Source organism: Myodes glareolus, chromosome 1 (genome assembly GCF_982192425.1).
Source record: "Myodes glareolus chromosome 1, mMyoGla1.1, whole genome shotgun sequence".
NCBI classification, from domain to species: Eukaryota; Metazoa; Chordata; class Mammalia; order Rodentia; family Cricetidae; genus Myodes; species Myodes glareolus.
In genome coordinates, this window is record NC_142026.1 from 96,045,593 (window position 1) to 96,062,659 (window position 17,067).

The window sequence follows — 17,067 nt, forward strand, 5'->3', positions numbered from 1 at the left end:
AGAATCACAGAGGCTTATGTCAATTATATATAATTTTTTGGCCTATTAGCTCAGGTTTATTATTAACTTACAACTTAAGTTAACCCACAATTCTTCTATATATTTAACTACTTGACTTGGTACTTTTTCTGAGTGTAGCATTTTCATCTTGCTTCCTCTGGAAGATGATTGTCTCTGTCTTTCCTCTTCCCAGAATTCTCTTTGTCTGGTCACCCCACCTATACTTCCTGCTTGGATACTGGTCAATCAGCATTTGATTAAACCAATACAAGTGACAAATCTTTACAGGGTACAAGAGCATTATTTCACAGCACATCACATTTGGAATGAAAATTTCACTTGCTTGTAAGATGATATTAGGATTCTGTACCACTGCAGACAGTGAACAAGAGGAGAAACAGAGACTTATGCCCTTTGTGGAGAAGTAGGAACACAAAACAGTGTGCCTTAAAGCCGACTGCATCCTCAGTCCATTTATTTCTCCATTGCTTCTTTCCTACTCCTGTAATAACATTACAGAGGCAAGTTTCTATGATTGTCAGGTAATTGTTCCCCCAAACCACTAAACATTTTAAATAGGGATATGGATGTTCATTGCAGGCCCTCCATTTTATTTCTAAAAATTCAAAACCAGAAAAGGAGGCACAGAGTTTGTTGTCCACTACATGGACACACAGCTTGGCATTCTCACTTGTTACTTTTCTTCCCAGTGGTAGGAAGCAATTGGTTTGACCACATAAGAGGCTGGTATGAACACAGACATGACTTCAATATTATGTTCCTGAGCTATGAAGACATGAAGAAGGTAAGATGAGGTAGTTGTATTTGTAAATTATTTCTTTTACACAGTTATTCTCTTGGTTGAAAATACATTCTCCCAGTTATCTTCATACATTAATTCTTCTTTGGGCTTTTTGTTTGAGATGATCCCTAATGTCCACCCTCTGCCTATTCACTGGATATTCTCTGTACTCTCTTCTCTATGTAAACTCATCTTAATGATTCCCTTCTCATGTAACAACCTGTTTCAAAGGCAATCCCAAAGCTTCACAGCATCAACGGCTTTCATAATTAAAAACTTTTATATCACATATTAATTACATCCATTAGTGGTATTTGATGTTATATTCTTACAAATGAATAGTGTGTGCATTGATCTTATCTTGCCATGCTTCTGGCATTGTCATTCCTTTCTCACCCCTTAGACCCTCCCCAATTACTGCTAAACACAATTCTACTTTAAGGTTGACATTTTAGTTTCAACATATAAGAGAACACAAGGAATTTGTCTCATTGTCTGGCTTATTAACTTTACCTGATGTTCTTAACTTCATACATTTTACTGCAGATCACAAAATTTCATTTAATTTTTACTTCTGAATGATAATTTATTTTATATATGGTATATGACATATATCATAAATTCTTTACTCTTTCATCTGTTGGTGGACACTAGGCCGAGCACATGTATTTTGGTTGAAGATGGATGCAAGAACACCAGATTACAGTAAGGTTTAAAATGCTGACTTCATTTCCTTTGACTATATACTCAGGGAGGCTACAGCTCACTACTAAAGGCCAGAAAACAGCAGAGAGGCATGTAGCTACTATAAAATGTGAACAATTAGAGCCATAGACTATAATTTGATTGATGGAACAAGTTCTCCCTCTTTTAAAAAATAATCTTGGTGGATATTTAAGATGAATCTATAGAATAATTTTTGATTGATCAAAATTAAATAGTATCTTAATATACTATGTAAATAAAAAAGAGTTAAAGTTCACCACATTCTGGTACTTATTTACATATTGATTGATGGAAAATAAGTTAATGGCTTCTCTGTGACAGACTGCAAAAGAAAAGTAAACAAGGACTTAAAGGCAAATAGTCAAAAAGCAAACACTCAAAGTAAAAAATCCATAAGCTTATCTTGACTGGTGACAGGGCAAAGTGAGTAAAGGGATTTCCAGTGTGTGCCTGACAAAACAAATTAAACCCTCACAAACTTCATAAAGATGGAAGGCCATAAAAAACTCCATAAATTTGTCTACTGACCTCCACCCATGAACCATAGCACTAGCTTCCATCTTGCAGCAAACACATTGCATAAGCACATGCATGCACACACACACACGCACACACACACACACACACACACACACCTACAAACTACAACTTTTAAACTTGTAGAGATTTTAGACTAGTAAGTGTAGTTATTAAAGAAGTGCCAAATAAAATGTCAGTATTCATATAAAGGTTTCTGGTATAATTGAAGATAATTGCTTCTCTGGAGGTAAAAGTAACATGGAATTCACAAGTTAATATATGCAAATTAACAAAATGAAAATGGCTAAAAAGCAAAGTACAAGATAGAAGTTTATGTGAAGCAATACAGTACTTAGAACCAAGTAAGGAAAAGACTTGAACATAAAAGGTGTGGGACGGGGGACAAGAAACTAGTATGTGAGACCGAAGTCAGGACTGCACAAGATCTGTGGGTCATGATCATGATTATTTCCGTAATCCTAAAGTAGTGAGGAGACTTTAAGAGTTATAAAAAAAATCCCACAGCAATGGATCAAAATTAGTATCTTTGGAATATCATTCCCTATCATGAGTTTAAAACTGAAAATGGTAAATGTTAGTAGACCAGTTAAAGACGAGAATTTACCCACTGACTATTCTCACACATCATACCCATAATTATAATTGAAATTAATATTTTTAAACAGAGAGAAAACTACCAATATTATATAGTAATTGTATTTTCACCAATGTTAAGATAATTTGGTGTCTTCCTTGTCCATTGCTGTGAAATAGCTTTGTAATTTTTGTCTAAAACTTAATGCTTGCTTCGCCACTGATTTTCCCACTAAGACAATAAACCAGTTCATTTCTGATGAGTTTGGTTATTCACTGAATTAGAAGTGCTATTCCTAGGAACTTCATGACTATACAGAAACATTTCTGTTTTCCTTTCTCAAGAACAGAGCAATGGATAGAGTGCAGACTGCGTTAAAATATTACATTTTATGGGACAGAATTATGGGTATAGCAAAAAGTCATCCTTATCAATGAGGAAAATCATTGTTTGGAGGAAAGATGAGATTTACTACTAGGAAGAGACACATTTGGAGAAGTTCTGAAATAACCTACATATTTCAGTTCCCTAAATACATGGCAGAATTATGATTCATGTCCAAATAACTTCTTGAACTGAGTGCTTGTCTTTTCCAGGTGTGTTTTCCTTTAAAATGTAAACACGAACAAGCAAGAGAATCTAGATATCTTAATTTACCTAAAAAGACATCAGAATCTACTTAATGGAAAATCCTTCTGGGATGTGAGGAACTTAATTTTTCCTTCCCATGTGTTTTTATTTTTCCTTTGTATGTTCCAAATGGATGAAGTCAGCAGTGAAGAATTGCATCTGTATTATGTGCCTCAGTGTAATAATCACTGAAGACTGAATATGGGGGAAATCAAAGAGGTGTTCCTACATTTATATAAAAAGCAGTTTGCTCTTTCATAAAATGTGTCTCAGAATTATGAATAGAGAAAATTGGGGGATTTAGGAAATTTGTCTTTTGCTCAAAAACTTTCCTGCACAAAGAACGTGAGAGTCACAGGAGTCTAATGAACTGTATCACATACAAAACTCTCTATTTTGTTAACTTTATTTTTTATTATGATAGCATCTCAATATGTATATATTTCTAGTTTGTCTAGAACTTTTTATTTAGACCAGTCTAGCCTTGAACTTACAGAGATCCACCTGTTTCTGCCTCTTGAATCTTGGAATTGAAGGTGTGTGGCACCTTACCTAAGACAGGCAAAGTTCTTCATACAGGGGCCAACATATTTTTCTTTTTATTCTGTACTTTTCTGAGTTTTAAATTTGCTCCTACCCCTAGTTCCAAGTTTTGCTATGCTGAGTTCATCTGAGTTGAAGTTTCTACGAAAATTACTCACTGAGATTTACTTTTTATTAATTAAAGATAGTCTGTTTTTAATTTGTTCTCATTGGTAGTATTGGGTTGAGGCAGTTTCAATTTTTGTCTTTTACCTCCTTGAATATAATATTATGTTAAAATTATTTCCAATAACTCCATTATTGGCAACATCCAAAATTCCATTATCTTTTTTCTCTTTCTTTCAGCTGCATCGCTCTGTTTTTCATGTTATTTCTCCTCTTGGTTTTGTAGTCAGTCGTGCATCAAAGCCATTAGTGTAAATCACTAAGCATTAGGATCCTATTATTTTATTTATCAAAACACACTAAGTTCCTTGCACAAATGACCACATACAAAGATGGAGGCTAACATACTCTAGTTATCTTAGCAGGGCACTAAACCATCTGATGCTCAGAAGCAAACCCATCTCTGTTTTATTTATTTAATATATAGACTCCTCGAAAGCTCAGCTTTCATTAAATATGAAAGGGATTTCATGTTTCTCATAATCAATATTTATTTTTACATCTACAAAGGTAATTCATGTGTCGTTTTATTTATTACTTTTATTCTTGAATTAGGGGTAGTGCTTCTTCATCATGAAGAATGTCGCAACTTCTCTGGGTAAAATAAACTGTCATGAACAACTACTATACTCCTACTCAGGTTATTAGCCCCAATTGCACTCTTAGTTATGATTTTAAAATCCATTACCTGAAATGTGCCATTTCACCATTATGACTTGTTATGTAGCCATTTGTCACTTCCACTATCCAAATTCTTTTTGGCAAGCTGAACCTTAGGATTATTAAACCCTAACTTCTTTTTTTTCTCCTCTCATTCCTGAAAATCACCACACTATGTTCTTCCTGTATTAATTTCTTCATGCCTAGTACTTGGCATGAGTGGAGATATGCAGCTGTATTTTTATTGACTTACTTTACTTACTGTGATGTCCTCTATGTCATCAAGGCTTATTGCATCATGTATCAGAATTCCCTCTCTCTGTCTGCATATCCCATTGCATTTATATTCTATAATCTATTTAAGTTTGGCTTGATTCTACATTTTAACTGTTATGCATACTGATGCTGTGAATATGGATGTACAAATACTTCAGGGATTTTGGTTTCAATTGTTTGGAATAAGAAGTAAAAGGCAGAGTAGAGTTGCTGGATCACACAGTGATTCTGCTTTTGTTTTATGAACCAAGCGTTATAAGTTACCCTTTGCAAATGAACAACTTTATATTTCTCCCAACAGCACCAGGACTTATGATTTTCTGTCATTTGTTAAGGAATAGTCATCATAATAGGACACAAGTGGTGTGCACTTCTTGTCGGTTTCCACTTCCCAAATGACTCGTGATAGAGAGCATTTTTCTCCTGTGTTTAATGGATGGTTCTAGACTCCCTTTGAGAATCATTTATTGAAAGTTTTAGTTAGGTTGGTTTTGTTGTTGTTGATTTCTGAGGGTAATCCTGTATCATATAAATGACAAATATATTGTTCCCATTCTATAGGCAAACTTTTCATTTCATTGAATCTGTCCTTTTTTACCTAGGAGTTACTAAGTTTAGTATAATCAATTTAATGTTTTTTTTATTTTTGGCTGTCTCTACTTGTAGAGACATATCCCAGACACCACTGTGAAATCCTATGATGTAAATCATCCCATTGTGTCTCTGTACTTGTAGAGGGAGATTCAAAGTATGACTGTGAAATCCTGTGTGGTAAATCATTCCCTTTAAGTCTCTCTAACAGCATTGTAGTTTAGGCCCTTGCTTTTATATTTGGCCAATTTTCATATGTTTGAAATACATTTTAAGGTGAGAATTCAGCTTTGTTCTTTTGTATACGGACATCTGATTTACCCAAGATCATTTGTTGAAATGAATGACTTTTCCCATTTAATGTTCTTAACAGCCATATCAAAAATCATTTAACCATTATAAGTGAGAGAGTACTTCCTGAAAATTCTATTATCTCCTATTGGTTGATTTCTATATTCAAGTCATAACCACACTGTTATAATCACCATGACATTAACATACTTCTTTGTGGGTATAGATAGTTCAGTAAAGGGGTTTGCTGCCAGTCCTGATGAGCTAACTGCCATCATTGAGGCACACATGCTGGATGAAGAGAACTAGCTCCTATGAGGTGTCTAAATTTCATACAAATTTTGAATAGATTTTCTTTTCTTCCTTTCTTTTCTTTTTTCTTTTTGCAAAAACAAAAAAAAAACACTGCAATTTTATTGCAGACTGCATAGAATTTGTGGATTGGTTTCTATAGCATCTTTAAAATAACTCTCCTCAGCTTGGCGGTGGTGGCACACACTTTATTCCCAGTACTCAGGAAGAAGTGGCAAGCATATCTCTGTGAGTTCATGGCCAGCCTGGTCTACAGATTAAGATTCAGGACAAGCTCCAAAACTTCAGTGAAATCCTGTCTCAGAAAAACAAATAAATAAATAATAACTGTCTTTAAATTCATCAGTGTAGGCTACATGTTTGTTTCTGTTTTCTTCTTCTTTCATCAATATTTTGTTGGTTTCAATGGACCTGTCTCTAACCTTTTCTACGTTATTCCTAAGTTTTTTAATCCTATTGTTTTAAAGTTCATGTATTTTTATCTTACTTTACCATTACTCATCACTAGTATTTATAAATTCAACTAATATTTGTGTGCTGATTTTGATTTTATAACTTACAGCTTTGTAAAATCTCACTGTTGTAGCAGATTCTTCGCTTTCCCTAGCTTTTGTGTTATATATTAGATCATACTGTTTTCCACCTTACAGAGAACTTTTTACTTCTTCATCTCTAATTTAGACACTGTTTCTCTTTCTTGACTAAATTATCTGCCAATTATTTCCCAGTAATATGTTAAATGGAAGTAGTAAAATCTGATGGAATGCAGACATCAGATAAAAATAACCACATTCTTCTCAACCAACTGTGTTTCTAGCCAAAAATATTGAATTCACAGGTGTTTTACAAGGATGTACTTGAGTTCTTCTGCTCATTTGTTGATTTGTTTATTTAACAAAGATATTGAGATCAGTGTAGTAGCTCCTACCTCTAATCCCAGCCGTTATGGGAGGTTATGAAAGGAAGACCATCCTAACATTGAGAGCAGCATAGACTACACACTGAATTCCAGGCCAGCTTAGGCTACAGAGTCCCAAAAGAGCCGTGTTTTATTAATGGTTTATTCTGTTTCAATGACAATAAATAATAATTTCAGTTTTTTACCCTGTTTCTATGATGTTTTCATGTGTTTAACAATCTTTACATTCCAAAAGTAAATCCTAGCTGTTTATGTTACACACTGGGCTGTAACTCACACCTCCATTATAAGATCAGTTACTTCTCAACCCATGACTTTTTCAGGACCTCAGGGGCTCAGTGCTTAAAATTTGCAGTTTTCTGGAGAAAGAACTGAGTGAAGAAGATATAGATGCTGTTGTAAGACAAGCTACGTTTCAGAACATGAAATCTGACCTGCGAGCAAATTATGAAGATATAATTAGAGAAGAAATTGGGACAAGAAACGATGAGGGAACATTCCTCCGCAAAGGTGAAATTTACTAGTCTGTAGTAGCAAAAAAAAAAAAATTGTTGAGTGTTCCTGGAGTACTTTGAAGAAATAATATGCGTTTTTAAAGTATTTCTCCAGGTGATAATGACATTTGGAAGCATCAAGCATTGCAATTGACAAAGAACCTGAAGGGTTTCTAGTAGTTTTAGTAAAAATCTGAAAAGTTGGCAATTTCACTTAGTAAATAAATATGGCTTTCTTTCCTTATAAGGCACACAAATCAAGTTTTAAAGTTTGTCAGCAGTCTTGTTCTAGGCTCTAATTCATCTTGTGCTATTGTTTTGTTGGGGATTTCTTGCCTTATTTTTGTTTTGTTTTGTTTTGTTGGAGGTGTGTGTGTGTGTGTGTGTGTGTGTGTGTGTGTGTGTGTGTGTCTGAGAGAAAGAGAGGGGGTGAGAAAGAGAGAGAGAGAGAGAGAATGTGTGCTTCTCAGTTTTGTCTAAGAAACTATGGCTACCTTAAATTCGTAATACTCCTGTCTCTACTGGACCCCCTCCCTGACAGCTAGGATTATAGACATGGTGACGCACTGCCTAGACAAGAACAATTTTATTTAATATTTTTGTAGGATATTGGGCAAGTAAACTTACTGTCTGTTTATATTGAAAACAAAATTGAAAATGTTGCTTCCTCGTGTGTGAGATTTTTTTCATCATAAAAATTAGAGCGATGTCTTAGTAACTTTATTTGACATGAATTCAATAAAGTAAACAAGAAATAAACTTGTTATGATCTCAGTATATGCCCAGAGATATGGGTAAGAATGAACATTTCCCTCTTGATACCCTTTTAACTTATCATTGCTGTGAGTATTAGCTTATATTTGAATATTGTTGGGTTTTTATATTTTTCAGGAAATCTTTTATTTTGTCTCTTCTGCCACTTACCAACAGTTCTCACATCCTATTCCTCAACAAGCCTTAATGTCTTACCCATGATAGCTCGCATCCATTCCAAATGCAAATAATAATATCATTCTCTCAGACTATTAAGAAAACCAAATGGATATTTTCATTTTAATTAGTGTAATGATCATTTTCAATTCCTACTCAGAAAATCACAATGTTAACTGTTCTGAAGCTCTATGTCACCTTGACTTGACTTGCTAAAAACCTCTGGGTCTCAATTTTTTTTTCCTGCTTAAAAATGAAAAACTAAACAGCACATACCTCAAAAGACTGTGTTTGAAATATACTGTGTTTGAAATCTAAGTGTTTTCCTAGTATACTGATTGGCACATAGTAAAATGTACTTTTAAAATTCTAATATTTTTTGTAACCTCTAAGGCGTTTATTTTTCTTTTTAACAATGGCTACAACTCAATGGTAGTAGCTAGTGATACCTATTTATTTTGTTGCTGTTCTGAAGTTTCTGTGATGAGAGGAGAAAAAGCCAACCTAGCCCTCCTGAGAGTGATGTGCAGTGTGAGCTGAAGGGAGTAGAGTGAGTTGGGTGGACTGTGCCCCGATACTGCTACTTACGTAGGTGCTATTCTCTGCTTCTCCCATTAGGAACCATTGGAGACTGGAAGCATCACTTGACTGTGGATCAGAATGAAAGATTTGACAGAATATTCGAAAGGAATATGAAAAACATTCCCTTAAAGTTCATCTGGGATATAAATGAGGAGTAGAACTTTAATTACCACGTGAATTAATCATATAAAAATGTACTAACCAAAGGCCATACTGTAATACTAAAATTAATTTCTTCTTCTTACTTAATTATGAATTATAAAGCTCAATTCTTTAAAGAAATAATTAGCTTATGCTTAATTTGCTGGCCATAACATTGATTTCAAAAGTAGCTTTTAGCATTGGTATCTTTCACAAAAATGGTATAACAGAAAACATAAAACATGGCTTGTAGCCTTCAGAGATTCTTGTATAGTTCACATTTTCTTTACCTTTAATTAACTTAGGATCAAGTAAACACGAAAAATCCATTTAATCTTAACCTTAACTTTAACTGATTGTTTTCAGAATCAAAATGACTGTTCAAATGTGTTGTATGAAATAAAGCGAAATGTCATATGAAAACATTTATGCCTTTTAAAATTAATATAACAAGTGTCAGTTTGTAGTAAAGACATTAAAATCAAAGATTAAACAAGTGTTGGTTTAAATGTGGATGCCCAGGATCTGGGCCCACACCTAGGATCATATGGGGGGTCAAAGGCCATGCTGCTATTGGGTCCATGGCATTTTAAATGACCTGTACTGGCTACCAGGTTCATGGTGACACCTGAGCCCAGGCTGCTGCAAAGGACTATATCTGAATCCATGGTCCAATCACAGCTGGGTTCTATATTGATCAGTGAGGAGTGAGGGTCAAGGGGTATCTTTCCCTTGCCCACACCACTATGCAGCACATCATGGGGCTAGCTCTCTCACTCTTAGTCTTCAGGGTCTGCTCACCCACACCTGCACAAGGAGGGACAGCTCTACTGTGCTTCCCTGAGGAGCTCCAGGGCCTGCTCTCCAGACTGGTACAGTCAGTAAGGGGCAGGGTCAACTCCCTAGCCCTATCCTCACCTATCCTCACTGCTTTTGGTGGTTAAAGGAATCATGGAAAACAACACAATGACAGCATGGCAGGGTAATAGACCCAGACATGACCCCTGGCAGCAATCTAGGCCCAGTCGACACCATGGCCCTGGGTGGCAGCACGGACTACTCAGATCTACATGGTCCCAACAGAGACTCAATCCTTGGACAGTGACTTGGCCCTAGGTAACAGCCCAGACTCCTGATATCTGTGTAGCCCTTAGAGTGGGAACAACAGATCACCTGTGCAGAACACTAGAACTGCCTTGAGCTAAGAAAAGGTTGATTCAGTAATCACAAATTTATTAGAAGTTAAGACCATCATGGGTATACCTGCACAAATACATACAGACAGTGGTCTGGCATTTTATCTAAAAAAGAACGAAACGGTTTTTGATTATTATAATATAAAGCACAATACATGTATACCAAATAATCCTACAGGTCAGGCTGTTATATAAAGATCCAGGTGTACAATTAAGAATATGCTGAACAAACCAAAAGGGATAAAAAGTATCCCCAGAAGTAGATTGTATAATGTTTTATTAACCTTGAATTTTCTTAACACTAATGGAAAAGAAACAACAGCAGCAGAGAGGCATTGGATAATGGAAATAAATTTCTGAATTGAATCAAAGAGTATATTTCAAGGATGTGTTGACCTCATAATGGAAACCAGGAGATGTAGTACATTGGGGAAGGGGTTTCGCTCTTGTTTCCATAGAAGAAAAATTATGAATACCATCAAAATTAATAAAGATTTGCTTTGAAAGGAAAACCTCTTGAAACAGAAAAATGACAGCTCATCCACAATGGTGACAACCATACAGGTGCTAAGGATAGCCATATAGGGTTGGGGCAGGGTTCTGCTCTTATCTTTGCAGAGAAACACACACCATCAAAAATCCAAGAGACCCTGGATATTTGAATGCTGACAGAAGAAAAATAACTAACCACTAAGGAGCATCTAGAAAACAGAATATGGATTATAAATCCAGGTATGGGTTACACTTACATTCACACACACACACACACACACACACACACACACACACACAAATTCAGCTGCTTTTAGAGTTGTACAATGGCTCTGTACTTCTCTAAATCTAAGCATGGTGTTAAAAGGAACATTCAGAGTTTCTGTTTCATATCAGGAGCCATCTGGTATGGGACAGAAGAAAGACTTTAGGAAAAATTTTTACTTTCTCTGTGCCTTTTTTGTCTATATCATATTCTTCATTGAATGTATGCTTATATGAATGATGTTTAAGTTTTTCATGATGAACAATAGATTTTCCTACAGATCCTTTTCTGCAGTAATCTTTGAAGGTTCCAGGAAGAAAATGGGGCCACACAGCAACAACTCTACCTAGTTGAGATGACATTGTGATGCAGATAGTGCTATTAAAAGACTGCTTCTCTTTTTTGGGGGGGGTACCAGATGCTGACATGGAGTACCTTCTCATGACATTCTGTCCAGAATTTTAAATAAGAACTTTGGGGAAAAAACTACCCACTGACTGCTTGGAAATTATCTCCAATTATACGAGACAGTAATTTTGAAACTTAACCACCACTTTAATTTTGTAGGATCCCATTAATGACAACATCACCACAATGACAGTGGGAAGCAATTCTAGAAGATGACACCCCCATACCATAAAAGTTTGTCCATAGGGTTAGGAACACTGTTTAGGGATTGTTGATTATTACTTGTATACAGATAGAGGGTTGGGGTGAACACTATGAGGGGGATAGTAATAGCAAGTAATAGAGTGAATACTTGTGAGCTATTATTCGTGGACAATATGTATTGGTATAGTTTTTGTATATTGATACAAGTTCAAATTATATTTGTTACTTTTTTTACATTATTTATGTACACACACATAATGTCAGATTGTATATATGTATGTTATTATCTCTGTTTAGGACATTTTTTATATTGATACAACTTTTAGGATGCATTTTCACATTGCTTTATATATTAATCCTACCTCTGATCAAGATACTTATATATTGTTAACATTTTGAGGTCATTGTCCTCATTTATTGCACATTTGTTTACAGGCTATTTAATATTCTTACATGAAGTTTTAGTCTTTAAGTTATACAGGTATTAATAATTATTAATTATTAATTATTGTAGGTCAATAGATGTTCATGCTTGCTGTACATGCAGTCAGGTTCTTTGGATACATTGAGATTATATTCTCTCAAGACAAGTAATTTGTAATCACTTCAAGGATCTGTGGAACATGGCATTTAAATAACTTAGGGGCTGTTGACATGAGACATGACTACTTCTGACAGCACCAATATATTCATGAGAGAATGTTGAGCACCAAAGACCCTTGGAGCTTGTTTTCTTCTTGGCAAAACTGGTATTTGGGCAAGAAACTGACAATGCCTCAACTACTAACAAGTTATATGATATCCAGAAATGGACAAGCAAAATTGTCAAATTTTGCCAAGACAAGATAAGATGGTTTTGAAAATTTTCCTTTCTCTGAAAATGGTCTGTCAATTATGCTAGGCCATAGCCAAATTTGGTTGCTTCAACATTGCAAAATGAGACTTTAGGTGGTTGCTCAGGTAGCTTATTGACTCTGTCATATATTGCTTGCTTTGGAAGCTACTTGATTGTACTCCCTGCCTGATCAAGTAATATTATCTCCCTTCTCAGACTTTCAATGGGGTTGAAGATTAGATAGTCCTACTTACCATCCTCTTATGATCTAGCCAAGCCATTACCAATACAAGACTCAGACTCCTTAGGATAGAATGTTTATTAAAACGCTTAACGTATTTCCTTGCTTAATATTGTTTATGCTGAACATAATTCTAATCTTATACTTGACATCTATTCCTAGTGTATATAGTCTTGTGTTGAGTTTGGAACTCCCTTACTTAAACAAAAGAGGGAGGTGTTGTGGGAGCTTTTCTGCTCCTTCAGCCTTAAAAATACCAGCCCACTTGGGCGTAGTCTCTTTTGCTTTAAAAAGCAGTAGTAGTCCTTCTCTCTACTGGATTTTTTGACTCATCCTCCACATTTAACTATCATTCAGCCCAGTATTGTTTTATACAGTAGGTATTGGATTTTTAAATTTTCTTGGTTAGACACGTTCACCACTGTAACTGGGAATGACTGGGCCACTTTTGGCTCTAGGGCCTACAAAAGGCCACTTAAGGTGTTTCCCGATGGTTGGGTTGCCTTGTCTGTCTGTTGTTCGCATTCATTCATTGGTCCAATGTCAGCCTTTACCACACCTTCTGCATATACCTGAAGGCCATGATCTCTTATTTTTGCCATTCCCAGAGGAGACAGTGTTCCTAGAAATTCCTTGCCTACTATCCCTTCTCAGATGTTTATTTTACCGCAATTGAAACATTTGGCAGTTTGATGTCTCCTCATTACTTTGGAATTGCTTCTCCTACCCAAGATTCATGATTATAGTCAAATGTCTCAACATTCATTGTATACAGAATCCATTCATCTATAGGTGCTGATCTAAACCTTAAAGTCCTAATTATTTTTTTTGCATTCTAAGTTTGCATTTTCAAAAGCCATAGATTCAAGAACTATTTGTCTAGCTTCTGGGTATGTTACTCTTAATTGTATTGCCTTACTAATCTTTGTAAAAAGTTAGTAAAGGGTTCTCCCTGTCCCTGTCTAAACCTGGCATATGATTCATTTATTTTTCCTAGTTTTTGAACACTGTCCCAAGCATTTAAGGTTGCTTTGTGGCATAGGGACAAGATTTCTTCATCATAAAAAGCTTGGACCTGTGGATCAGCATAAGGACCTTTGCAAGACTTTGATCTTGGGAAACCTCAAGACCTTTTGCTCTTCCCTGTTGTTCCATATTTTTTGATTCCTCCCTGAAATAAATCCCAATCATCAATGAAGGTCTGTCATCCAGGACAGCTGAAACTAACTGAAAAATGTCATAAGGAGTTGCCCTGAAGTTAGAAACCCAAGTTATTATTGTCTCCATAACAAATGCAGAATATAAGCCATCATTTGTAACAGCTTGCTTAATTTCTTTTAGATCATTCATTCCTATAGGCATCCATCTACCTTCTTTTGATCCTCTTTGGCCTTTAGAACCTGATAATTTGTCAGAGTAAAGTACGGGATATGAACCTAAAGCCCTGGGTAATCCAGTTCTGACAGCCACTGGTGATGTTACATCCTGTCCTTGTGCCTTCCTTCCCTGTTCATCAGCTCTAAGAATTTCCTCAATCATTTCAAATCTTTTTATTATTGTTTTTTGCAAAGTCTGAATCTCCTGTCCTGTATTTATTTCTAGTGATTTCATGAATACATCAAGTCTCTGGTCCCCATTCTGCACCTGTGATTCCAAGGTTTTAATGTTCTTCTTTAAAAATCACATCTCCTCCTTGGACTTTTTGTGAATATCATGTAGATTGCCATCTTGGAGGTACATACTGTCTGTTATTTTATCAAAACTTTTTGACAACTTTTGAATGTCAAATTCAACAGTATGAATTCTTTCAGATAAGTTCCTAGTACCCTTAGATATGGAGTCAATTTTGTCTATCATAGTATTCACTTGTTCAGATAACCTCTGATCCTCTGATTTTTGTTTATTTTAATCCTGTCAACTCACTGTTCGTTATTTGTCCATAAAGATTGCATCATTCCTAGGAGTGCTATATTCTTCCTTAATGATAGAATATGGAGAATAAAACTGAAACCTAGTAACCAGTAAACTGAGGTATCCCCATAGTCATATACGCCTCGCTTGATATAATCCATTGTATTAGTAAAGAAAGCAATAAAGGTTACATTGAAAATGAAAACTGTCATATCACCTGTTATCCAGCAGGTGGTGCTGTTGCCAAGTTGTGACTAGAATAAATGTGAAGGTTACAGAATTGGTCTTGTTTCAGTGTCTGCCTTGGTACTTGCTAAAGACTGGGAAATATGAGTTGCTCAAAAAAAGTAAATGTAGTTAAATAAATTCCATACATGGAGCCAGAAACCCAGAATCCAGGAGCAGAGAACACTAACCTGAAAGCTGCATACACCACCATGTGACAAAGATTCACCCCGAGGTGTTGCAGCATTTGGCAACCGCTTGCTATCTGACTCATGCTGCATAGGTGCTGCATTGCAATAGGGATTAAAAAACCACTCAGGACAGAGCAAACCAGGTGATCAGACACTTTCCAGGCCTATGGAGCCTGGGAGGCATGGAGTTTAAGTCCATGTGGGCACCATTTGTAGACATAAGTCACAAAACAATCCCACACTATTTTGGAATTACGATTAATAAAGGGTTATTTATTTAAGAGGAAATCTTACAGATCACTGTCCTAGACAACAGTCCTCTGCATGACCAGGAACAGAATCCAGTAGCTGGAGTGAACCAGAAGCAAGAGAGAGAGCAGGGCTACTGATGCTTTTTAAAGCAAAAGAAATCATGCTCAAGTGGGCTGGTACCATTAAGGCTATTGGCTAAAGGAGTGGAAGGAGTTCCCACACTACCTAGTGGAGTGGGAAAAGTCTGTATTCTGTCAATTATGTTTTAAATAAATGCTGATTGGCCAGGGAGAAAATATAGGTGGGTCAACCAGACAGGAAGTAGAGGCAGGGTGATGAGAACAGGAGAATTCTGGAAAAGAGGATGCACATTCTTCCCAGTTCTGACCAGACCACTGAAGCGGCAAGATGGGAGCTGCCCCACTGAGAAAGGTATCAAGCCATGTGCCTATCATAGATAAGAATAATGGTTTAATATAAGCTACAAGAGCTATTAAGTAAGCTGAGCTAATGGGCCAATCAGTTTTATAACTTATGGAGATCTCTGTGTGATTTTCTTTGGCGCTTGCCAGCTGTGGGGAATTGGGCAGGACATAAATCCCAATAAGCTGGTCTTCATGTTACAGAATGGCACCCACATGGATTGTTGCATCCGCATAAAGCCCTAGACAGCTTGAGAAGTAATTCTAGAACAAAATAACAGCATTATGCATGGTTTCTTGGTAGCAGCACTCTCTTGGATGGGCTTTGCTCACAAGAGGTAAGTGCACTCATCTAAGAAAGGCTTCCTGACTCAGCTTTAGCTGCAAAATCCTACAGCTCTTTTAAGAAGTCCTGCCATGTAACACTTAAACCGTGTTGATGAAAAGCTAAACTCATGCTTTTTGGTTTTCATCCATAGCAGGAAAAAAGCTGAGCCATTTTAAAATGCTGGCTTTCTGGGCCATCCTTATAGTGCAATGTCTGACTTTTTGAGGCAGGAGGTCCAACTATAGAGAGAGCATTTGATTGTTGTTTTGTGAACACTCTACCAAAGCTTGCTTGTTGGTAGGGACCTTGAACAGCCACGGAGTTGTGGCAATAAAAATGGCTCCAGCTGGTACCTCTACCAAAAGACTGGAAAGCTAAAGAATGGGCTGAATCCAGCCATCAAAGCCATGGCTTTAATTCTCTCCATAAAGACTCATGTAGTCAGAAAAAGAGAGATATACAGTAAAGAGAGATTCAAAAAAAAAACTCTAAATGGTTTACAGTGTATTAAATGCTGTAATGCAGTCTTAAAAGAATAAAGGTTAAAGTTCTTTAAAAAGAAACAAAGAGAGTAATTGGGTGTGGTGGTAGACATCTTAAATCACAACACTTGGGAGACAGAGGTAGATTGATCTCTGTGACTTCAGGGGGCAGAGGTAGCTTGACCTCTGTGACTTCAAGGTGTGGTCGCACACACCTTTAATCCCAAAGCTTTGGAGGCAGAGGCAGACAGACCTCTGTCAATTGAAGGTGTGGTGACAGACACCTTTAATCCCAGCACTGGGGAGGCAGAGAAAGAGGGATCCCTGTGAGTTCAATGATAGCATGGTCTATAGAGGGAGTTTCAGGACAAAGATACATAGGGAACCTGTCTCAAAAAGCCAAAAGTTAAAAGTAAAAATATAAGAAATACAGGTTAAT

At 36.3% G+C, this 17,067-nt stretch overlaps 1 protein-coding gene across 2 annotated transcripts in view; it reads left to right on the top strand.

The window, feature by feature from the left end:
* LOC125394325 (amine sulfotransferase-like) overlaps positions 1-9,601 on the top strand; it is a 40,540-nt gene extending 30,939 nt beyond the window's left edge. For both annotated transcript variants that reach the window (XM_087910948.1, XM_087910949.1), the window contains 3 exons: positions 711-805; positions 7,353-7,539; positions 9,072-9,601. In XM_087910948.1, the coding sequence (XP_087767074.1) occupies positions 711-805; positions 7,353-7,539; positions 9,072-9,193 (404 nt within the window). In that variant the 3' untranslated portion in view covers positions 9,194-9,601. The remainder of the gene's footprint in view (positions 1-710; positions 806-7,352; positions 7,540-9,071) is intronic.
* The last annotated feature ends 7,466 nt before the right edge of the window (positions 9,602-17,067 follow it).